The sequence below is a fragment of the Petromyzon marinus genome, unplaced genomic scaffold, assembly GCF_048934315.1.
Source record: "Petromyzon marinus isolate PM22_M1 ecotype Great Lakes invasive population unplaced genomic scaffold, UKy_Petmar_22M1.pri1.0 PM_G_Scaffold_15, whole genome shotgun sequence".
Taxonomy (NCBI): domain Eukaryota; kingdom Metazoa; phylum Chordata; class Hyperoartia; order Petromyzontiformes; family Petromyzontidae; genus Petromyzon; species Petromyzon marinus.
In genome coordinates this window covers 2,402,756-2,428,512 of record NW_027422706.1, presented here as the reverse complement: position 1 = coordinate 2,428,512, position 25,757 = coordinate 2,402,756, and the positions used below count along the sequence as shown (strand labels likewise).

At 47.3% G+C, this 25,757-nt stretch overlaps 1 protein-coding gene across 2 annotated transcripts; it reads right to left on the bottom strand.

The window, feature by feature from the left end:
* Nucleotides 1-2,184: 2,184 nt before the first annotated feature.
* Nucleotides 2,185-23,290, bottom strand: LOC142910680 (uncharacterized). Of its 2 annotated transcripts, none has more exons than XM_076060060.1 (7): nt 23,253-23,290; nt 15,179-15,308; nt 12,667-12,851; nt 11,386-11,587; nt 4,760-4,835; nt 3,064-3,128; nt 2,185-2,407 (listed from the first exon to the last, which is right to left on the bottom strand). In XM_076060060.1, exons 2-7 carry the CDS (start codon nt 15,228-15,230, stop codon nt 2,280-2,282), a joined length of 708 nt encoding a protein of 235 aa, XP_075916175.1. In that variant the 5' UTR covers nt 15,231-15,308; nt 23,253-23,290; the 3' UTR covers nt 2,185-2,279. The 2 variants fall into 2 exon arrangements, with proteins under 2 accessions (XP_075916175.1, XP_075916176.1); XM_076060061.1 differs by lacking the exon at nt 2,185-2,407 and adding an exon at nt 9,338-9,516.
* Nucleotides 23,291-25,757: the final 2,467 nt, after the last annotated feature.

Sequence of the window (25,757 nt, the reverse complement as noted above, 5' to 3'; positions counted from 1 at the left end):
GCGAGACGACACGGCCAGACGTTTCTTTAGAAGGCAAATCGGAAACACAAATCAGGCGTGGGCACGTTGGCGTTGCAGCTCTTTCTTACGTCTCAACGAGAGCATCGTGGGGGTGGGGAGTGTTTGAGGAAGGGAGGGGGAGCGGTTGTCGTGCATGGAGCGACCGGTGACGGTGCTTTAGTAGCAATGTGGAATTTCCACAGACCAATTCAGGACCTCATATTCTTGGTTCTTTCGGTAAAGTCACCGCGTAGAAGGGAAACAATAAAATTATAAAAATTAAATCACGACGTTTCGACAGCAACACAAGCAATCATCATCAGGTGTGAAAACCACAGCAAGAACCATTTGAAAAAAAAAACGCCACTTTTTTCAAATTTTCTTGCCGTGGTTTTTCACACCTGATGATGATTGCTTCTTGTGTTGTTTTATAATTGTATTGTTTTATATTTTTATTATTTTATTGTTTCCCTTCTACGTGCTGGTGACTTTACCGAAAGAACCAAGAATATGAATCCCTGCAGTCACGAAAGCTTTAAATAAAAAATTAAATTCAGGAGCGTGAACAGGGAAGAGGCGGTGACGGAGCTCAGCGCTCGCTTGAGGCTCAGTCTCTGAAACGAGACGCTACGTCGAGTTACTGCAGACACACGGTCGGTATGAAAAACATCACCAACGTTTATTCAACTCGCCATAGTACAGCACGCTACGCACGCTCACACGGCAGCGGTCACACGGCAGCGGGGGAAATGAACAACCTTCTCTGGTTCTTTCGGTAAAGTCACCACCACGTAGAATGAAAATAAAATAATAAAATAACACGATGAAATTCTCGCGACGTTTCGGCCACAACGCAAGCGGCCTTCTTCAGGTGAAAGGAACAAACCTGTCGGGACGACGGAGCCTCTTCTCTGTTCAGAGCTACATTGAAGCTCTGTCGTCCCGGCAGGTTTGTTCCTTTCACCTGAAGAAGGCCGCTTGCGTTGTGGCCGAAACGTCGTGATAATTTTATTGTGTTATTTTATTATTTTATTCTCATTCTACGTGGTGGTGACTTTACCGAAAGAACCAAAGAAGATGAATCCTTGCAGTCACGAAAGCTTCAAGTCGAAATTTAAAATGAACAACGGTTCACAGCAACGCAACGCGTCCTCACGCAAGCACCCTCCTGAAGCGCGCGTCCCGAGACTCGGGCGAGGCTTTCTCGGGAAATCGACGACGCATCATCATCATCAGAAGAACGGTTAGCGCGCCGTCCTCTGAACCCGCTGACCCGACCTTCATTGCCGGCCGCGGTTAACTTAAATGGCAAGCGATGTCCGGATCGGTCCCCTTCAGCAACCCGCGCCGACCGGCACGGTGAAGTATGGCCTCGCAACCCCCCCATTACATATTCTTAGCTCTTTCGGTAAAGTCACCACTGGCACAAAAACTGACACCTTTATTCAAGGCATCATGTTTGCAATAACCACAACACAAGCAGTCAAAATGCAAACAAACAAAAAAGACAACTCTGATAATGATATTGGCACTGTCCTTGAATTTGATTGGTCCACACCCGAGACAGCTTTTCTTAGAGCCCTTTAGTCTCCACTGGTGTTGGACCTTTTGGCGTCTTCTGGTCCAACACCAATGGAGACTAGGCTCTAAGAAAAGCCGTCTCGGGTGTGGACCAATCAAATTCAAGGACAGTGCCAATATTATTATTATCAGAGTTGTCTTTTTTGTTTGCATTTTGACTGCTTGTGTTGTGGTTATTGCAAACACGATGCCTTGAATAAAGGTGTCAGTTTTTGTGCCAGTTAAAAGGGTAAAACCTATTCCTATATCTTGTTACTGGCAAAGGAGGTCTCATAATGAGAATGATTTTGCGAGGCCGTTGGCGATGGAGGTTAAGCCCATCGGCTCGCCGTCAACTCGCCGCGCGCTCGCGCCGAAAGGCGAGCCGTGTCCGCGAAGAACCAACGCCGGCTGAAGCCGCGATCGGACCGCGGGAGTGGAACCCGTGGTCCTCGGTGGTCCCCCAGTCCCCGACGGAGCTCAGCCACTCGTGGACGCCCGCCCGAGGTACACGCAACAACCTCCTTCCCGACGTGCGACACGCGACTCCGTCACGATCGCGCCGCAGAAACCCCACCGTGGATTTCGTGGTGGTTTCCATGCCGTTCCCGCCCACCCCCCCCCCCAAACATTTTTATATCATTAGAACGTAAAACAACGTAAACAACGCATTATAATAATAATCTAATTATACGATGTGCATGGGCATCGTTGGGTATTCAAGAAAAGAACGAGGTTTTTGTAACGGATGCACCGGGGCTTCCCAAACTTGTCTCCGTTGTCTTGTGGCACTGGGCGGAGTCGGGATGCCCTCCGGATGTCTGCACTTTGACGCCGTTTGCAAAACCTTAAAGGGAAAAGAACCCCGCCACAAAGAACAAGGAATGAAGATCCGAAGGCCGGCGGTCCCTCCCCACCCACCGGCGGTCCCTCCCCACCACCCATCGGCAGTCCCTCCCCACCCTCCGCCGGTCCCTCCCCACCACCCATCGGCAGTCCCTCCCCACCCTCCGCCGGTCTCTCCCCACCCACCGGCGGTCTCTCCCCACCACCCACCGGCGGTCTCTCCCCACCCACCGGTGGTCCCTCCCCACCCACCGGCGGTCTCTCCCCACCACCCACCGGCGGTCTCTCCCCACCACCCACCGGCGGTCTCTCCCCACCACCCACCGGCGGTCCCTCCCCACCACCCATCGGCGGTCTCTCCCCGCCCACCGGCGGTCTCTCCCCACCACCCACCGGCGGTCTCTCCCCACCACCCACCGGCGGTCTCTCCCCACCACCCACCGGCGGTCTCTCCCCACCACCCACCGGCGGTCCCTCCCCACCACCCATCGGCGGTCCCTCCCCACCCACCGGCGGTCCCTCCCCACCCATCGGCGGTCCCTCCCCACCCACCGGCAGTCCCTCCCCACCCACCGGCGGTCCCTCCCCACCCACCGGCGGTCCCTCCCCACCCACCGGCGGTCTCTCCCCACCCACCGGCGGTCCCTCCCCACCCACCGGCGGTCTCTCCCCACCCTTTCTCATCGTCTTCATCGGCCAAACCTCCACTTCCTCCCCCTCTCCTGCCGGGAAAACAACAACAACATGATAATTGTTTTTTTTTACCCTTTTATCTGACAACAAAACTGACACCTTTTTTAACAAGGAGTCATGTTTACATTGACCACAATACCTGCGGTCGGAACGCAAACACAAAACAACAACTCTGATAATGTATGTGGCACTGTACTTGAAATTGATTGGTCCACACCCGAGACAGCTTTCTTTAGAGCCTCGTGCATACATTATCAGAGTTGTTGTTTTTTGGTTGCTTTCCGACCACAGGTATTGTGGTCAATGTAAACATGACTCCTTGTAAAAAAGGTGTCAGTTTTGTTGCCAGATAAAAGGCTAAAAAAACAATTATCATATTTTGTTACTGGCAAATGAGGTTTCCAATGGAACAACAACAACAATTACCATCGTCATCGTTGCCTGTAGATGGTTGTTGCCTTTAATGCCGTTGCAAAGTACCTTCGTCTTAGAGAAATCAATGTCGTGTGAGCCCACCGCATTAAAACAATGATCAGCACACGGCCGAGGTATTGGTCCTACCGTGTTTCAGATCTGACTTATGGTCACGAGAACGGTCCGAGACACGTCGCTTAGTTTCCCCAATGTAACGACAGCTTAGTTTGTAGACGCTGGGGTATTGCATGTCAGGGATCACATCCTTCACAGATGCGATCAGATCACGAATTTTACGTGCTGTGTTAATTCGAACCTGCATTTTGTGTTTGCTCATTGTTTTTTAATTATTTTTGGTGACCTCTTGCTATGGCAAGGTGATGTTTTTGAATTGGGTCCTCAGACGGTTATTTCCCAACGGTTGGGGTGATAGCTTTACGGATTGTGTAGTCTGAATATCCATTCATCTTGAGAGCTTGGTGTACGTGTTCAAGTTCACTGGCTCGGTGATGACGGTCGGAAATATATCCAGCTCCATAGTGTAGAGCTTTGATGAGGGAATTCTTCTGGGAAGGATGGTGGTGGGAGTCAGGTTTTAGATAAGCATCCGTATGGGTGGCTTTCCTGTAGACAGAGTGTCCCATTGAGCCATCTGGTCTCCTTTCGATTAAAACATCCAAGAAGGGTAGCTTGCCATCCTTTTCCACTTCCATTGTGAATTTGATGTCTGGGTGTATGGAGAGTTGATGCGGTTGAGGAATCTGTTCAGAGCTGGTCGGCCATGTGGCCAGATGACGAATTTGTCATCCACGTACCGCAAGGATGGACGTAGGGTGGATGCCTGGACGGCATCCGTCTCAAAGTTGTCCATGCAAAACATTGGCTAGGATTGGAGATAAGGGAGAACCCATTGGGGTACCTTCAACTTGTTTGCAGAATGTTCCATTCCAGGTGAAGTAAGTGTTGGTGAGGCAGTGTGTCACCAGGGCCGGTACATCAGCATTCAGCCCTTGTTGGACCAAATCTCCAATGCTTGCAATTGTGTCAGGCACAGGAACTTTGATAAACAAAGAGACTACATCAAAACTATCGCGGCGGTGGTGTTGGGAATGGTGATGGTGGAGCTGCTGGTGGTGGTGGTGGTGTTGGGAATGGTGATGGTGGAGCTGCTGGTGGTGGTGGTGGTGGGGGTGGTGGTGTTGGGAATGGTGATAGTGGAGCTGCTGGTGGTGGTGGCGGTGGCTACCTGCACTCGGCAGAGACGGCGTGACTCATCAGCAGGCACTCGGGAACCAGGATTGGGACGCTCCGTCGCTCCCTCGCTGGAGGAAAGAGAACGAGAAGATCACGCGCAGGGTGGGAAGATAAACTCAACAACGCACGGAACTCCGTTGACGCTTCCCGAAATACAACAGCAGCAGCAGCAAGCAGCATCGTCAGGTCTGTTGATGTTTCTGGTTGTTGTTGTCGTAGTTACCGGTGAAATGTCACCAGGTACTCGAATTGTAAAACGTTGTAGTGGATTTACTCTCCAACACACAACCAGTTAGTACTGAACTAGTATACTACACTATAGACTACACGATACACTACACTATATACTACACTATAGACTACACTATACACCACACTGTATACTACACTATAGACTACACTATAAACTAAACTATAGACTACACTATACACTACACTGTATACTACACTACACTATAAACTACACTATAATTGTAAATGTTGTAGTGGGTTTACTCTCCAACACACAACCAGTTAGTGTTGAACTAGTATACTACATTATACACTACACTATACATTAAACTGTATACTACACTACACTATAAACTACACTATAATTGTAAATGTTGTAGTGGATTTACTCTCCAACACACAACCAGTTAGTAATGAATTAGTATACTACACTATAGACTACGCCATACACTACACTGTACAGTACACTATAGACTACGCTATACACTACACTGTACAGTACACTATAGACTACACTATACACTGTATACTACACTACACTATAATTTGATTTGAAGCTTTCGTAACTGCAGGGATAACTCTTTGGTTTTTTCGATAAAGTCACGTATAAATAAGAAATAATGAAATAACATAATAGCGTACGACGTTTCGGTTGCAACACAAGCAACCATCATCAGGTACAGAAGAGCTAAATTTACAAGACAGGGGAGACACATAACCTCAGATGTATATACAAACACCCAAGTAGGGGGAACTGACACAGATACAACAGGGGACACAGAGAGAGAAGCATACCAGACAAACAGGGTTTAGCAAAATTTTTGGAAACCATATAAAGCAACACAGACAAATGTTGTGTGCTGCAGCGCCCTGCTTTGCTCCGTGCATGCCTCGTGCTGATTTTGTCCCATTGTCACTCAGCCTTGCCTTCTCTGCCTGTTTGGGGCGGCTTTGCTGTGTCCTTGTCTCTGTGCTGGCTCGCTCCACTTGGTTGTCTGTGTGTGTCTGTATTTTGAGTCCGGCAAAACAACCCCCTACCTCCTCGCGGTGCGGGACGGGCAACTCTGTCGTGGACAGTGCTGTGGGGGGAGATCCAATTTTGATTGGCTCCTCCCCTCATGGCATATGTGTCCACCACAGGGGCTAAACGGGGGCTCTGGACGGGTGCGAGGGGCTGGTAACCCCTCCACCTTCAATTAATTACCACGAAACCACGAATTAAACTGAAATATGTAACTAATAAGCTTGTGCCGGAGGCCCCGGGGGGCCAGGCGTCTATGACGTCTCCTGGCCAAACCCCAATTGGCGGAGCCAGGAGATTGAATACCTACCCTCGGGGCTACTCCAGAAACAACGAAAAGCCACTACGGGTGGCCACATGGAATGTTCGAACGCTCACTGCAGAGGAGAGGCTGCCACTCCTCTGTCGGGAGCTGGACCGGTACCGCCTGGATCTATGCGGCATTCAGGAGGTCCGGTGGACCGGCTCTGGCTCCTGCCACCATGAGGGGTGGACAGTCCTCTACTCGGGGCAGCAGACTGCCAAACAACAGGGTGTGGGTCTTCTTTTGAACAAAAGAATGAAGGGGGCGTGGGAGCGTGGCGGTGAGGTGTGGGAAGCTGTAAGCCCCAGGCTACTTTGGGCTCGCCTTCCCATCAACCGGAGGCGAGGAATGGTGGTCGTGGTTACTTATGCCCCCACCGAAGATGAACATCCGTGGAGGGATGCAGGCAAAGCCGATGAGTCAGATGCCTTCTATGACCTCCTGTCACAGGTGCTGGCTAAAGTGGCCCCTCGGGATAGAGTCATCATGTTGGGTGACTTCAATGCCCGAGTTGGTCATGATACTGGCACCTGGTCTGGAGTGATTGGAGGGCATGGGCCAGATCAGCTCAATAACAACGGTAGGAGGCTGCTAGATTTTTGTGCAGCCCATGGGCTTGTAATTACCAACATGCTGTTCGGGCATCGGCGCATCCATACAACATCATGGATGCATGCCGGGTCCAAGCAAGAACATCTGCTGGACTACATAGTGACGGACCAGCGAATGCGAGCCCATGTCCTTGACACCAGGACCTACCGTGGAGCTGATCTGCCCTCTGACCATCGACTAGTCATCTGTAAGATGTGCCTGCCATTCTTCCACTCCGGTGGTGGGTGTACACCCAGGACCCCATTCCAACATAAAGTGGCCTGGTCTCAGTTATCTGATGAAAGTTGCAAGCGAGAATTTCATCATCGCTTGCGGCTGGGATTGGCATCGTCCCCGACTCCTCCTGATGTCGAGGGTAAATGGGCGAGGTTTAGGACTGACTCATGCAGCTGCAATGGCTGCTTTGGGTACGCGGTCCAGACCTCCCCAGAGACCCTGGCTGACAGAGGAGGTGTTCAGGATGGTTGAGAAAAAGCGACAGGCCCACTGTCATCGGCTACAGAATCCCACGTCAGAGAATGAGGAGGCTTACCGCAGCCTTCGCTCGGAGGTTCGGAGAGCCGTGAGGCGCTGCAAGGATGGGTGGTGGTCGCGGGTTGCTGAGGAGATGGAGTCTGCCTCAGTGGCCCGTGATCACAAATCTCTATTTAACTCCATCAAAAAAGTAACCTGCAGCGCCACACCTATTACCATCATTAGGGGAAAAAACGGTGATCCAATCTCCGACCCCCAGGAACAGGTTCGCAGATTTGCTGAGCATTTCTGTGAGGTCCTGGGGGAGGGAAAATCCCTCAGCCAGGAAAACATCGTGGCACAAAGTGAGGATGACCCTGCTGAGGCTGCAGTGCCAGAAGAAGAAGAAGAGGGGGCTAAGCGGGCGCGGCACGGGCTAGAGAAGAGATGGAGTGATGTGGTACAGGAGGACGTGGAGCTGAGTGGACTTGCCGATGACTGGTACCAGCGGTGTCAAGATCGGCCTCTGTGGAGGAGGCTCGTGAAGGATGCTACTGGGCAGTTGGAGGCAGTCGCCCTCCAACAACAACGGAGGGCGGAGGAGCGACGCTTAGAACAACGAGCGGAGCGCCGGGTGGCTAAAGCACAGCAGGTTGGCACAGTAGGGGGCACAGGTGGTGCATCAGCCAGTCATCTCAGTCAGTCGACCCGTGGCACCTGGGTCTGCCCAGTGACCTCCTGCCAGCGGGCGTTCGACACTTCACGTGGCCTCACGGTGCACATAGCCTGGCACAAGCGTCGTGGTGACGTCACCGCCACTTAGTGGCGAATGGCGGTTGTTGTTGTATTTTGAGTTTCATACTTTACTTGCAATTTAGCAATCTTTTGAAATAGCGTGATCAACCGGACTATGCGTTAATTGTGTTTTGACCGACCGACTGTGTTGCTTTACATGGTTTCCAAAAATTTTGCTAAACCCTGTTTGTCTGGTATGCTTCTCTCTCTGTGTCCCCTGTTGTATCTGTGTTAGTTCCCCCTACTTGGGTGTCTGTGTATACATCTGAGGTTATGTGTCTCCCGTCTCGTAAATTTAGCTCTTCTGTACCTGATGATGGCTGCTTGTGTTGCAACCGAAACGTCGTACGCTATTATGTTATTTCATTATTTCTTATTTATACGTGACTTTACCGAAAAAACCAAAGAGTACACTATAATTGTAAATGTTGTAGTGGATTTACTCTCCAACACACAACCAGTTAGTGTTGAACTAGTATACTACTTTATACACTACACTATACATTAAACTGTATACTACGCTACACTATAAACTACACTATAATTGTAAATGTTGCAGTGGGTTTACGCTCCAACACACAACGAGTTAGTGTTGAACAAGTATACTACACTATAACTACACTATACTACACTATAACTACACTATAAACTACACTATAATTGTAAATGTTGTAGTGGGTTCACGCTCCAACACACAAACGGTATGTGATGAACTCGTATACTACACTATAGACTACACTATACACTACACTGTATACTACACTATAGACTACACTGCATACTACACTGTACACTACACTATACACTACACTGTACAGTACACTATAGACTACACGATAAACGAGTAACTACTTAGCACGTTTTGTTTATGTGACACAAACCTTACTAATTGGCTGTGTCAGGTGATGGCGGGTTTAACGACAGAGCATTTATATTTACACGATCTCACCCAAACAAACTCTACTATGGACAGGATCAAAATCTCGTGTTTAGAAAGACAGAGAGAGACGCAGACTTCAAATGTACAGCAGACATCAGGGTCAGACCCATGACCTCCTGCATACCGGGCGAGGTAGTTAACATCTCATAGCCACCGTGATGATGAGAGACACCACAAATTCAAAATACAGAACAGGTGGCGGGCTTCAGCGCACCTTGCAGACGAACGCGGCGACGACGGCAGCAGCCCCGGCCACCAAGCCCAGCGCTGTCAACGTCGCCACCGCCACCGCCTCCACCACCGCCGCCACCAGCCACGTCCCCTTCGTGGGCGAGGGGAGCGGCGCGGTCGCTGTGGGGTCGGAGGCGGCGTCGCCACCGCGCCGCCGCGGGGCTGACAGAGAACCGGGGCGGCGACGGAGAAGGGGCTCGGTGAGACCGGCACGCGGCGCCACCGGCTCAACGCGGCTTCGCGTTTTGTTCGTTCGCTGTTGTTGCTGCACCCGACCTGAGAGCCGCGCGGCTCGCAGGGCCGCGCCCGATAAAATGAAATGAAAAAAAAAAACTTGAAACTTCGCCTGCGGCAAGGCAGGCAGGAGGATCAATCGCTAAAACGTGGCACTGCCTGGACACGGCTCACCGGGGGGAGGGGGGGGGCATCTTCACCGTTATCACTCTAACCCCGCACGCTCTCTTCTAAGGGCGTCGACAACAACAACAACACGGCGCTTGTCGCCAGGCTCGGTGCACTTGAAGACTGGCGGTAGGTCACGGGGACAGACCCAGCAGCAGGCGCCGTGGGGTCGACCGATGCGCACCAGACGTGCGACGTTATCACGCAGGACGCTCAAGGGTATCAAAGGCGTAGCCTCGACAGACGGTTAGGTCAAGTGCCGCTAGCGAGCAGCGGCAATGGAAGCTGGCACGCCACACCAGGGTGGGTGTCCAGCACCACGCCTGCCCGGCTCGCCTTTGTCTCCCCAGCGGCGGTGTTTACAAACCGCACCGGGGAACTCGTTTCAGGCCGACGCCGGATCAAATCACCGTCACCGGCATTGGCCGCGAACGGGAATCGAACTCGGGCCGCCAAATTCGTAGCAGCAGCAGCGTAGCGCTAACCGCCAACGCAGCTGCTCCCCGCTCGGGCCGTCGCACGGGATGACACCGGCTTCATCCTTCGGGCCCGTGTGAATCGTGCTACACGAGAATTCTCCCCTCGCGCGCACGCCACCGGTACACTGCAGGCAGGCCTCCCTCAGTGCTCGAGGTGCGGCCCCCTGGGAAAAGTGAGCGCTAAAGGAATCCTCGTTAAAGGGGGGCGGTGGGGGGAGTCATTATGCTAGCGTGTATAGATGCTAAACGCGATATCAGAATTTACAAATATAATTTATATTTCGATTTAAAGCTTTCGTGACTGCAAGGATTCATCTTCTTTGGTTCTTTCGGTAAAGTCACCACGTAGAATGAGAATAAAATATTATTGTGTTATTTTATTTTATCAATTTATTATTTTATTCTCAATCCGCGTGACTTTACCAAAAGAACCAAAGAAGATAATTTATATTATTATAATAATTGATCACAGGGACTCCCTACTTACGAATGTCCTACTAGGAACTTTCAGAGATACGAACAAACCGGGTACCCGTGCGTCAGGTCGCCTAATTTGGACCGAGAGTCCCAAGCTCAACAGACGGCGGCAGTGGCGTCTGCAACATCTTCAGGACGTGACGAACGGAAAGGGGTAAAAAAAGCAGCCTCTTCTTTTCGTCATCATCGTGAGACCGCCAAAAATGTTCCCGTAGATATATAAAACCAACCCACACTCTTTGGTTCTATTCGGTAAAGTCACGTAGGTAAAAATAAAATAACAAAAAATCACGACGTTTCGACCGCAACACGAGCGATCATCATCAGGTGTGAAAACCACAGGAAAAGACATTTGGAAAAAAAAGTGTCTAATGGCGGGAGTTTAGGCATTGTGAGCCAGATTGAGGCGTCGATATGGATTGGTGATGTAGAAAGGATTGTCCCGGCGTTGGTTTCAAGTTCACTGGCGATGCCTTGTTTATTGGGGACGGATTATTTTAAGAGGATGCCCTTTTGGATTTTAATTGACCGGGGTTGGGTGGGGTTACCGTTGAGGTTTTTGGAGTCCCCTTCAAATCTAGAATAAAACCAACCCACACCCACCCACCCATCTTTTGCCAAGTGGCCTTTTGTGATCGGACGGTCCCCCCCAAACGCCGCTCGCTCCGTTCACCTGCGACCGTCACGTTCAGCGTCGCCTCCCGTGCCACCGCAACGTCCTCCGCGTTGCACCGCCCGCAGACCACCATGCACCCAATCACGGGGCCGAGGCCCGCGGAGACGCGCCGGAGCCTCACGGAGCAGTCGCCCTTCGCCACGTCGCCCACGAGCGCGGCCACCCCGACGCCGACGACGTCGACGCCCGAGTTGTAGATCTGCGGACGAGAAAAAAGGAAAGGCCGCGATCCGGTGTTGCCGCCCGCCCGCCCGCCCGCCGTCTCCGGCCCGTCTCTTCCGAGCGTCCCACAGCGGCTCCCGGCGACTCGCGCAGCGTTCCCAGACTCCGGTGCGGAGGAGGCGGCGAAGTTTCGCGATGCACGACTTTTTTATTTTGTTTGATTCCTGCAGCGTACGAATTCGGCCGCGATTTGATTGATGCCCGATTGGCTGTGGCCCCGCCGTCATCCGCTTAAGTGGGCGGAGCCTTCTGCTGGGCAGGGGCAGTAAAGTGTTATCATTCGGCATGCGCGTCTCGTCAGTGACATGTAAATATTCTTTGGGTCTTCCGGTAAAAGTCACGCAGATAGGTTCAAATAAAATGAACCTATCTACGTGACTTTGCCGAAAGAAGGGAAATAATAAAATAATAAAACATAATAACATTATTAGGTTTTATTTTTATAATTTTATTGTTTCCCTTCTACGTGGTGACTTTACCGAAAGAACCAAGAAGATGAATCCCTGCAGTCACGAAAACTTGAAATCGAAATTTTAGCGAAAGACCCAAAGAATATGAACTCGTGAAGTCACGAAAGCCTTAAGTCTAGTAATGTATAACTTATATTAGTGGTTTCTGGCATAGAGATCCACAGAAACTGGTTAAAGTTGTGGATTATCCGTGACTTTGAATTATCCACGGCCGTCTTCCCGATCTGTAAGTGCGGATAATCAAAGAGTCCACTTTATTTGTTTGGAACATCGCACGCTCTTTCCTTGTGCACGTGGGGCTTTATCCCTTGGGTGTGCCAGTTTCATTCAATAGGAAGCCGTTCAATTACGAAATTAGGCAAACTTCTTAAAACGAGATCCTTATTTAAAACAACAAAAAAGTGGCACTCGACGAGACGTTAGCTGGGTCGTTGAGTGACACCGTCACTCCTCCGGAGCAAAACAAACACGCGCAAATAACGCGCCGCCGGTTAAACAAAAACCGCGGCGTGTCAATGCCAGCGGCGACACGGACGGGGGAGTCAGGTCGTTCAAAGTTAGAGCCGGGATGAGGTCCGCCCATCACCTGGATGACGTCGCCAATGGGCGTGTTCTTCGAGTAGAACGCGGGCAACACGGACCACTTGACGATGACGTGATTCGGGTCGGTCGGCGGCGGTGAGAAAGAGCAGTTGATGGTCAAGCTCACCCCCTCCGTCACGTCCAGCCTCTCCGGCAGGGAGAGCCGGAGCTTTGCTGCGACAGTTACATCTGCACGGGAAGAGAGGAGAAAGAGAGTTTAACACGTAGTAGGCTTTCGCGACCAATATTATTCACAATAAAGGTTGTTTTTGGGTTAGATCGCGTTATTTATAAATGTGTCGTAACCCTCCACCACCCGACACGGCCAATCAGCAAAAAAAAAGTGTCACGTTGACAAAAGACAAATAGTTCACTACTTTAGCCCCACACCGGTGGTGTTGAAGAGTGAATCCACAACATTTACAGTTTGAGTATTATTAAATAATACATATTACAATTCCTTATAGGGGAAACACATGCTAATTAACGGATTACTAACGTAGCATATAATCACTAACACACATTACAACTAATTACTAATCTACAACTCATTACTAATCATAACCAATGGCTGATTACCAATCGATTATATAATTACAATTCCCCCCCTGCCTCTCATCACTGCACCTGATATGAGTTAAATGATGACGTCACCCTGCTGCTCTATTTAAGACCGGGAGCAAGCGAGGGCTTTACCATTCTGGCAAATTGCCCGATGATGCTGGATGTATTTACCAGCGAAACGTCGTACTCAAACTGTAAATGTGGATTCACTCTTTAACACACCGGTGGGCTAAAGTAGTGAATTATTTGTCTTTTGTCAACGTGACACTTTTTTTTGCTGATTGGCCGTGTCGGGTGGTGGAGGGTTACGACACATTTATAAACAACGCGATCTAACCCAAAAACCTTTATTATGAATAATATTGGTCGCGAAAGCCTACGTGTTAAACTAATCAAAAGGAGTTGTGTTAAGATGTTCCAACACCAAATAGACACCTTTTGCAGGGAACCAAGTCTGAAAATGACCACACATACGGTACGTGTGGTGACCATGCAAACAACCTCTGATAATATATGCAGTGCTTTAATAATAATAACGTAACTATATTCTTGGTTCTTTCGGTAAAGTCAAGTAGAAGGGAAACAATAAAATAATAAATACATTGCTTGCCGTGGTTTTTCACACCTGATGATGATTGCTTGTGTTGCAGTCTAAACATCGTGATAATTTTATTGTTTTATATATATATTATTATTTTATTGTTTCCCTTCTACGTGGTGACTTTACCGAAAGAAGCAAGAATATGAATCCCTGCAGTCACGAAAGCTTTAAATAAAAAAAGTAACGTGACTATAATGTTATATGCATTGTCTTTGAGAAACCGTTTGTTCTACACCAGAGACAGCCTTGTTCTTAATGGCCTAGCCTCACCATTGTCAGACCAGGGAACGCCAACAACAGTACAAAGACAATGCGCTATTTCTAGATTTGAAGATTTCGTGACTGCAAGGATTCATACTCTTTGGTTTTTTTGGGAAAGTCACGTGGGTAAAAAAAAATCAATAAAATAAATGAAAACAACTAAATTAAATCATTTAATTTATGATTAAATCATTTAATTTAGTTGTTTAATTCAGCTGTTATCATTTAGATTCTAGATTTTTTTTTTACCTACGTGACTTTACCGAAAAAACCAAAGAGTACAATGCACTATATATATTTTTTTTTATCAGACCATGTCTGTTTGCATGTTCACCACAAGTACGTGTAGCTGATGCAGTAATTGATTCCTTGACAAAGTTATCTATTTGGTATTTGAACATAATAACATGTTTTCCTGGTCATTTCGGTAAAGTCACATAGAAGGGAATTTTATTGTTTTATATTGTTATTATTTTATTGTTTCCCTTCTACATGGTGACTTTACCGAAAGAACCAAGAATATGAATCCCTGCAGTCCCGAAAGCTTTAAATCAAAATATAATAACATCTGTTTTCTTGGTCAAAAGGGTCAAATCTATTCTTATATTTAATACTTTGATACTGGTGAAAAGGTATCCCATGATAGAGCTGCTCACCCCGAGCTATGAATGCTCCGATACGTGTGGCATTCTCCTGTAGCTCGCCATTGCTCAAGCGCAGGCCCTGGGCTGTTTATTTGTTCAATGCACAGAACACTGGCGATTCCAGCCACCCTATTAGCCTCTCCAAATGATGAACTCTGCTGATAACAGCGATGTCGGAAACCTGCTGCCACAACTACGGATTATACGATGGCGGTGCTGACGCGTCTACGGATGACGACGACGATGACGACGCTAGACAAGACGATGCCGAACAACGGCGTCAATGACGATTACCGTCACGGTGACGCTTGCTGGATGCTGCCGCTGCGGTTTCTTGTTCGTGTTATTGTTTCGTTGCGGTTGCAACCCGATTCAAGAGCCGCATGGCTCACAGGGCTATAACCAATAAGCGAACTGGACTGGTCGGTGTTCACGGTGGTTGTTACCTCGGACCGCGACGGAGGCCAGAAGGAGCACCGCTAGACACCGCGGCAACATGGCGTGGCCGGCGCGTTCTTGCTGCCGCTGGTGTAGCTGGTACACCACCACCGTCCCCTTCTCCTCCCGCCGTGAACCCTATGTATGTTGCGTATTAAAACACAATGCATTTCACACCATTAGATTATTGATTAAGACAATGCACACACCACTACAATGACATTATACAATACAAATACGTTAACATCTCTAACCTGCAATAAGTCGATCAGACACCATCCTTCCACCGCGCTTCATATTTTAGACCTTAATAATTCACAGTATTTTATAGCATTGAAATGGACGTTCACATTCAGCTCTGAGGCGGCGACCATTGGTTCTTGTACCTCGTCAACAACACCAGCGTTATCGACTGTTACATCACAGCAACATCGCACTCTCCTCACCAAAACGCATTTACAGTGGACGACCGCTTTGGAATACGTTGAATTTGGTCCACGTCGTGTATTTGACGAGAGAAAAAATGTCTTGGGATACGTCTTGCTTGGGGTACGACGCGCTTGCTGCAACTTGTATGGGTCGGGATGAGTCACCGCGTAGAGTAGAGCCCGTTCACGACTTAAACAAAGCGCCGCTCCTCAGTCTGCCTGTCCAGTAGATCTCGTTCAGTGCGCAACCCTTTTGCTACAACTCTCCGTGAATTTCCACGTGGTGTTTTTTGTCATTTTAACGTTAATTTTTTTTGTCAATTCATTCAAGAAGGTTAGTGAGGAAAGCCAAGCTGCGAAGAAAATGGCGAGGATCACTGTCGACGTGAAATAAGAGATCGTAGAAAAAAGTATGACAGCGGCGTGCGCGTCACTGATCTTGCGGTGGCATCGCGTATATGCCGAGAGCAACAATTTAGACGATGGTGAAGAAAACATAATGAAGCCATCGAATCAGCTAACGTTGCAAAAGGGGGTGAAATTTATATCAAACACAAAGATCACGGACATCAGAGCAAGTAGAAACATTGTCTTCTTTGGTTCTTTCGGTAAAGTCACGTAGAATGAGAATAAAATAACAAATTGATAAAATAAAATAAAATAACACAATAATATTCTCACGACGTTTCGGCCACAACACAAGCGGCCTTCATCAGGTGAAGGGACGAGACTGTCTGGTAGGACAGCGCTGGAGTGAAAGAGCCACGTTCAGATCACGGCCTTTAAGCTGTGTGAGAGGAACAAAGCGCCTTGACAAAGGAATTAGCATATAATTTAGCATTGAAATGGCTGAATGATTAGCTTGTGACTGGTCACAGAAATAGTTATGTTAAAAGTTAAAGCATACACATCCGCAGAGGCACCCCTTGACAATGGAATTAGCATAGAATTTAGCATTGAAATAGCTAAGTTAAAGCATACACATCCGCAGAGGCACCCCTTGACAATGGAATTAGCATAGAATTTAGCATTGAAATAGCTGAGTGATAAGCTTGTAACTGCTCACAGAAATAGCTACGTTAAAGTCAGACCATACACATTCACCGAGGCACTTAGTACAAATCAAACAGGAGAATTTAGCATTGAAATAACTAGGCGAATTTAGCATTGAAATAACTGAGTGATTAGCTAGTGACTGGTCACAGAAATGACTATGTTGAAGTCAAGGCCTACACATCTGAGCTATTCACAGTACTATATAGTGAACCAATAAACAACTAAAATATAAATTACCTTAATGTTATCAATAAACTCTATATTCTCCAATCAGCTAAGCTACCAACAATAAGTCGTTATATATCACAATGCTATATGGCGAAAAAATGGGTGGATTCTTACCCTCAACTTTAGCACCACGGATAGCTACGGGCCCCGTTCAGACGGACGAGTTCGTCCATGGTCGGAACAGAGGAGGGGGAGAGAGACAGCTGCGAGGCCCTAGTATACTCCATGTTGTAAAACCATACCATTAACCGTGGTGTGAGAGGTATTAAGAGGCAATGCTGGCGAAAGAGCTGCGGTCTGAAGGTCATCGTAAAAATACAATTAATTAAGAACAGAAATGATTTAAAACATCTTTCCAGTGGTTACTAAGCCAGAATCCATCTTCTCGGTTGAAATTGTCTCTGTGCTTGTATATGTGAATGGCCTCATGAACGAATCTCTCATGGTAGCCGGTTGGTTTGCAAAGAACCTCCGTCTTGGAGAAGTCAATGTCATGTGAGCCCACTGAATTATAACAGTGATCTGCCACGGCAGAGGAGTTCGTCCTACCGTGTTTCAAGTCTGCTTTATGTTCGCGGATGCGGTCCGAGATATGTCTTTTGGTTTCTCCAATGTAGCTACTACCACAGAGGCACTTTAGTTTGTAAACGCCCGGGTACTGTATGTCTGGAACAGCAGCTTTTACAGATGGAACTAAATCACGGATTTTATGTACTGTGTTGAATCGGACCTGGATCTTGTGTTTATTCAGGATTTTGGAGATCTTTTTTAGTGACCCCTGCAATGTAGGGTAAGGTGATGGTTTTGAGTGGCTCCACAAGAGGATCCTTCTTCATGACTGGAGTGATGGCTTTGCGGATTGTGTAGCCGGAGTACCCATTAGCCCTGAGAGCCTGGTGTACGTGCTTGAGTTCACTGATAATGTGTTCCTGGTCGGAAATGCATTGGGCTCTATGGCATAGAGTCTTGATGAGGGAGTTCTCTGGGATGGATGGTGGTGGGAATCCGGTTTCAAGTAAGCATCTGTATGGGTAGCTTTCCTGTAGACAGAGTGGCTCATTGAACCATCATGTCTCCTTTTAATTAAGACATCCAAAAAGGGTAGTTTGCCATCTTTTTCGACCTCCATGGTAAATCTGATGGCTGGGTGTATGGAATTGATGTGGTCGCGGAATTGGTCTAGAGCAGGCTGGCCATGTGGCCAGATGACAAAGGTGTCATCAACGTACCTCTTCCATAAGGTCGGGCGTAGAGTGGCAGTCTGGATGGCGTCAGTTTCAAATTTTTCCATGAATACGTTGGCTACAACCGGAGATAGGAGGGAGCCCATTGGGGTGCCCTCAGTTTGTTTGTAGAAAGTTCCATTCCAGGTGAAGTATGTGTTGGTTAAGCAATGTCTCACCAGGGGGGGTACATCAGTATGCAGTCCTTGATGAACCAGGTCTTCAATGATAGCGATGGTGTCAGGTACCGGGACTTTGGTGAACAAGGACACCACATCAAAACTGACAAGCAGGTCGTTTGGGGACAGGGAAATGCCTTTGATTGTCGATACCAGGTGAGTAGAATTTAGTACCGCAGAGGTGGTTTTTCCAGTGAAAGGTCGCAGTATATCAGCAAGAAAACGTGCCAGTTTGTAGGTGGGGGAGTTGATAGTAGAGACGATGGGACGAAGGGGTGTATCTTCTTTGTGTATCTTTGGAAGGCCATATAATCTTGGTGGTCTGGCAGCAGAGGGTTTCAACGAGAACTGTTTGATCTCATCAATTAATGCTGTTGAATCAGAGATGATTTTGTTCGTTTTGGTGACCAGGCTGTTGGTGGGATCTCTTTTTATTTTTGTATAGCTGCCATCGTCGAGTAGTTCTTGAATTTTGTTGTTATATTCTGTTTTGTCCATGATGACAGTGGCATTGCCTTTGTCGGCTGAGAGGACGACAATATCATCCCTCTTTTTTAATTGAGATAATTCAAAAAGTTCGTCTTTGCTGATGTTGCTGGGTGGCAACTTAGTGTTTTTGAGGGTTGCAGCGATTTCAGATCTTGCTACGCTGCAGAGATGTGACTCAAGCCCTTGAGTGCAACGTCGACATGGGCAATGATATCATTAACCGGTAAGTGTCTCGGTGTGACAGCAAAGTTTAGACCTTTAGCTAAAACGGATTTCAGACCATCTGAAATTATTATTGTGTTATTTTATTTTATCAATTTATTATTTTATTCTCATTCTACGTGACTTTACCGAAAGAACCAAAGAAGATGAATCATTGCAGTCACGAAAGCTTTAAATCGAAATTTAACCGCCTCTACGGGGAGGGATTCCACACATCCTTAAGATCATTCAAAAGACTCCGGGATAAGAAGGCTCAACTAATCGAGTCTCTCACCTTTCTGAAGAGATGCCGCGACTCTAAGGTAATACCAACCGCATTTACACTAACCTCTGCTGTTGCAACTTCTCTCAATGCAAAACGAATTCTAGCTAGAACTAGCTTCGCTCTTATCTCGGAAAAAATCAGACTTACACGCACCGAACTCGATCAGTTAGACAAGACACTCTACAAATCACACTTAAAATTGACAGCAACAATGTCTACATCGGATTGGGAACATGTAGACAATATGACTACCTCTTCGGCTGCCACTATATCGAACAAATGTAGGGACAATTTGATTTCCAAATTCAATCACCTCTCCAGCAAAAAATCGGATCCACACACCGAAAAGATAGACGTCAACAAAGTCGTAATTAATCGCAGTAACAGTTCCATTTCTGATGGTCTGAAATCCGTTTTAGCTAAAGGTCTAAACTTTGCTGTCACACCGAGACACTTACCGGTTAATGATATCATTGCCCATGTCGACGTTGCACTCAAGGGCTTGAGTCACATCTCTGCAGACGTAGCAAGATCTGAAATCGCTGCAACCCTCAAAAACGCTAAGTTGCCACCCAGCAACATCAGCAAAGACGAACGTTTTGAATTATCTCAATTAAAAAAGAGGGATGATATTGTCGTCCTCTCAGCCGACAAAGGCAATGCCACTGTCATCATGGACAAAACAGAATATAACAACAAAAATCAAGAACTACTCGACGATGGCAGCTATACAAAAATAAAAAGAGATCCCACCAACAGCCTGGTCACCAAAACGAACAAAATCATCTCTGATTCAACAGCATTAATTGATGAGATCAAACAGTTCTCGTTGAAACCCTCTGCTGCCAGACCACCAAGATTATATGGCCTTCCAAAGATACACAAAGAAGATACACCCCTTCGTCCCATCGTCTCTACTATCAACTCCCCCACCTACAAACTGGCACGTTTTCTTGCTGATATACTGCGACCTTTCACTGGAAAAACCACCTCTGCGGTACTAAATTCTACTCACCTGGTATCGACAATCAAAGGCATTTCCCTGTCCCCAAACGACCTGCTTGTCAGTTTTGATGTGGTGTCCTTGTTCACCAAAGTCCCGGTACCTGACACCATCGCTATCATTGAAGACCTGGTTCATCAAGGACTGCATACTGATGTACCCCCCCTGGTGAGACATTGCTTAACCAACACATACTTCACCTGGAATGGAACTTTCTACAAACAAACTGAGGGCACCCCAATGGGCTCCCCCCTATCTCCGGTTGTAGCCAACGTATTCATGGAAAAATTTGAAACTGACGCCATCCAGACTGCCACTCTACGCCCGACCTTATGGAAGAGGTACGTTGATGACACCTTTGTCATCTGGCCACATGGCCAGCCTGCTCTAGACCAATTCCGCGACCACATCAATTCCATACACCCAGCCATCAGATTTACCATGGAGGTCGAAAAAAATGGCAAACTACCCTTTTTGGATGTCTTAATTAAAAGGAGACATGATGGTTCAATGAGCCACTCTGTCTACAGGAAAGCTACCCATACAGATGCTTACTTGAAACCGGATTCCCACCACCATCCATCCCAGAAGAACTCCCTCATCAAGACTCTATACCATAGAGCCCAATGCATTTCCGACCAGGAACACATTACCAGTGAACTCAAGCAGGTACACCAGGCTCTCAGGGCTAATGGCTACTCCGACTACACAATCCGCAAAGCCATCACTCCAGTCATGAAGAAGGATCCTCTTGTGGAGCCACTCAAAACTATTACCTTACCCTACATTGCAGGGGTCACTAAAAAAGATCTCCAAAATCCTGAATAAACACAAGATCCAGGTCCGATTCAACACAGTACATAAAATCCGTGATTTAGTTCCATCTGTAAAAGCTGCTGTTCCAGACATACAGTACCCGGGCGTTTACAAACTAAAGTGCCTCTGTGGTAGTAGCTACATTGGAGAAACCAAAAGACATATCTCGGACCGCATCCGCGAACATAAAGCAGACTTGAAACACGGTAGGACAAACTCCTCTGCCGTGGCAGATCACTGTTATAATTCAGTGGGCTCACATGACATTGACTTCTCCAAGACGGAGGTTCTTTGCAAACCAACCGGCTACCATGAGAGATTCGTTCATGAGGCCATTCACATATACAAGCACAGAGACAATTTCAACCGAGAAGATGGATTCTGGCTTAGTAACCACTGGAAAGATGTTTTAAATCATTTCTGTTCTTAATTAATTGTATTTTTACGATGACCTTCAGACCGCAGCTCTTTCGCCAGCATTGCCTCTTAATACCTCTCACACCACGGTTAATGGTATGGTTTTACAACATGGAGTATACTAGGGCCTCGCAGCTGTCTCTCTCCCCCTCCTCTGTTCCGACCATGGACGAACTCGTCCGTCTGAACGGGGCCCGTAGCTATCCGTGGTGCTAAAGTTGAGGCTTAAAGGCCGTGATCTGAACGTGGCTCTTTCACTCCAGCGCTGTCCTACCAGACAGTCTCGTCCCTTCACCTGATGAAGGCCGCTTGTGTTGTGGCCGAAACGTCGTGAGAATATTATTGTTATTTTATTTTATCAATTTATTATTTTATTCTTATTCTACGTGACTTTACCGAAAGAACCAAAGAAGATGAATCATTGTAGTCACGAAAGCTTTAAATCGAAATATTTGTCTTTGTTGTGTGTATGAGATGCATGTGTGTGTGTGTATATGGGAAGCGGTAGTGCAGCGGTGAGCGTGCTGCACTACGAACCTGGCGACCTGAGTGATTCCCACTCACGGCCAACACCAGCGACGATGATCTGAACCAGTCCTGGGCTTCCCCTGGGTCGACTCAGTTTAAAACCTAGTAGGCTTTTGCGACCAATATCATCCATAATAAAGGGACCTTTTTTTGGGTTAGATTGCGTAAATATAAATGTGTCGTTAAACCCGCCACCACCTGACACAGCCAATTAGTAAGGTTTGTCACGTAAACAAAACGTGCCAATTAGTTACTGCTTCAGCACACTGGTTGTGTATTGGATAGTAAACCCAGAACATTTACCATTAGAGTATGACGTTTCACTGATTATTACAACCAGCTTCATCAGGCGATTTGCCATAATTGTGAAGAAGTATTCCTGTTTCCGTCTTTGAAGTCAACTCAGCCTTAAATGAGTACTTGGTGCAGGGTGTGAACATCGCCACTTGGGAGACAAATGCGGCCGGGCGTGGTGTTTGGCCACCCACCCCATCGTGTGCTGGGCCGGCCTTCATAGGTGTTGGCTCCCAGCGATTGCCCCGAGTCTGTTAAGGCTATACGGGGGTCTTTGTCTTTGTGTGTATGAGATGCATGCGAGTGTGTGTGTATGAGATGTGTGTGTGTATGAGATGTGTGTGTGTGTATGAGATGTGTGTGTATATGAGATGCATGTGTATATGAGATGCGTGTGTGTGTATGAGATGCATGTGTGTGTATGAGATGCGTGGGTGTGTATGAGATGTGTGTGTGTGTATGAGATGTGTGTGTATGAGATGCGTGTGTGTATGAGATGCGTGTGTGTGTGTATGAGATGTGTGTGTGTATGAGATGCACTGCTGTATAATAATGTACTACTCACTACTGAGTACACAGACAGTCCCCACTGTGTTCACAGCTACCACCCCAAACGCACGCATAAACTCAACTCAGTCATTAAAAATGTTAAGTTATGTTCGGCAAACAATAGTCATTGCAACGTTATACTTGAATCTAATAACAAGTTTAAGGCACTGCTGTATAATAATGTACTTGTCACTACTAACCACACAGTACCCACTGTGTTCACAGCTACCACCCCAACGCACACAAACTCAACACACACACACACAGTGCGCTAACCACTGCACCACCGCTCCCCACACACACACAGTGCGCTAACCACTGCACCACCGCTCCCCACGTCCACCACAACCTGGCACCCGATGATGTATCGATCGGCTCGGCTTACCGTGGCTGCTGCGCCAAGTCACCTGCAGGGAAAATCGATTTAAATTTCGATTAACTATACTCGCGCCGATTCCTAATGGGATAACATTAGGAATCGATTATAATAGAGTTACGGATGTATGAGTCGATTTCAATTGGGATAACATGGGAACCGATTTATTTGTGGCTTAGGCTAATAAAATCGATTTGCATTGGGATAACATGGGAATCAACAGTGGTCTAAAATGAACCTTCATTAATCGATTCCTACTGTGTAGACGTGGGAATCGACCACGTTAGACGATCACGTGTGTGGGCGTGGTCTCTCAACGTCAATCAACCAGGTAGGGCGTTGACTGGTGGAGAGTTTGGGATCTGATTGATTGATTGATTGCTTCTGTGGACAGGTGTCTTTTATACAGGTAACGAGCTGAGATTAGGAGCACTCCCTTTAAGAGTGTGCTCCTAATCTCAGCTCGTTACCTGTATAAAAGACACCTGGGAGCCAGAAATCTTTCTGATTGAGAGGGGGTCAAATACTTATTTCCCTCATTAAAATGCAAATCAATTTATAGCATTTTTGACATGCATTTTTCTGGATTTTGTTGTTGTTATTCTATCTCTCACTGTTCAAATAAACCTACGATTAAAATTATATTTCTTAAAATTATATTTCTTTGTCAGTGGGCAAACGTACAAAATCAGCAGGGGATCAAATACTTTTTTTCCCTCACTGTAAACCCCAATGATCCGATCGAAATGAGGGATTTTGATCGGATCATTGGGGGGCCACGTGTCACCACCACCCCCCCCCCCCCCAAACAGTCATAGGCAGCACCTCCCCACACGCCCTGACACCGAGAAAAATGTTTCACGTACGAGAGTGAAACTGATATTTTCATTCTCAGCTGGAATTTAGCCAAATGCAATACGCTTGAGAAACCTGGTTTAAAATCACAAGCAAGTTGCCTGACTTTCAAACCCATGGTCTCAGCGGTACAGCTCGGTGCTCTTGACAGGCTGAGCCAACCGGTCACTTCATTGCAAGCAACCGGAAGCATCAAGGTTGTCAATGCCGTGTGCGTTGTCCTAATGGGGAGCGGCAGTGTGGTGGCTTGCAACGCTGTGTTGCGAACCCAGTGAACAGAGTTCAATTCCTCCCCACTCACGACCAATAATGGTGCCGAATATTTAAACCGCTTTCCATGGGTCGGCATGGCTTTAAATGAGTACCTGGTGCAGTGTGATCGTGGTGGTGGTTGTGATAGTGGTGATGATCATGGTTGTGATGGTGGTGGTGATGGTGTCTCTATGGGTCTCTGTGAGTCCCTGAGCCTCTATGGGTGTCTACGAGTCTCAGTCACTCTGGGTCTATATGGGTCTCTATGAGTCTCTACGGGTCTGTACGGGTCTCTGTGTGTCCCTGTGGGTCTCTATGAGTCTCTGTGTCTGTTGGTCTCTGTGTATCTCAGTGTGTCTCTGTGGGTGTCTCTGGGTCTCTGTGTGTCTCTGTCGGTCTCTGTGAGTCTCTGTGGGTCTCTGTGTGTCTCTGTCGGTCTCTGTGTGTCCCTGTGTGTCCCTGTGGGTCTCTGGTGGCCGGGCCTGCTGTTGGCCACCCACTGCTCGTGTGCTGTGCCAGCCTTCATAGACGCTGCTACTCGCCAACAGCAATTGCCTCAACAGTCTGTTATTTCAAGTTTCATTTCAAGTTTTCATGTATTAGGTATAGCCCTGTGACATGGGAATCAATAGTGGTCACCCACCTAAGTTCATTATAAACGTGGGAGCTTTATACGCATTAGTTTGCTATCACGACATACAGTACCCTGGTGTCTACAAACTAAGTTGCCTCTGTGGTAGTAGTTACATTGGAGAAACCAAACGCCATGTCTCGGACCGCATTCGTGAACACAAAGCAGACCTTAAACACAGAAGGACCAACACCTCGGCCATGGCAGATCACTGTTATAATTCAGTAGGCTCACATGACATTAACTTCTCCAAGACAGAGGTTCTTTGCAATCCATCTGGCTACCATGAGAGATTTGTTCATGAGGCTATCCACATATACAAACACAGAGACAATTTCAACCGAGAAGATGGACTTTGGCTTATCAATCATTGGAAGGATTTGATTAACCATTTCAGGTCTTAATTGATTGTTCATGCTTACGGTGGCTTTCAGACAGCATAAATTAATTTTTCGTCTCCCCACTCCTCTTTTTAGAACATAGATGGGCTCTTGATTTAAAGCTTTCGTGACTGCACTAATTCATATTCTTAGCTCTTTCGGTAAAGTCACGTTGAAAGGAAACAATAAAACAATAAAATATATATAAAAACACAATATATTTTATTATTTATTGTTTCCCTTCAACGTGACTTTACCGAAAGAGCTAAAAATATGAATTACTGCAGTAACGAAAGCTTTAAATCAAAACATCAACAGGCTGATGTGCCACATCTCCTCCTTCAAGAAGTCTCACAGCCCTGCGATGTTGTGTCCACACAACCCAAACTACGGAGT

Excerpts from the sequence above, each read along its gene's own strand:
- LOC142910680 (XM_076060060.1), bottom strand. The coding sequence starts at position 15,230 with ATGTTGCCGCGGTGTCTAGCGGTGCTCCTTCTGGCCTCCGTCGCGGTC. Across the intron at positions 12,852-15,178 it reads GGCCTCCGTCGCGGTCCGAG|ATGTAACTGTCGCAGCAAAG; the intron begins GTAACAACCACC and ends CTTCCCGTGCAG. Across the intron at positions 4,836-11,385 it reads GCTGAACGTGACGGTCGCAG|CGAGGGAGCGACGGAGCGTC; the intron begins GTGAACGGAGCG and ends TCTTTCCTCCAG.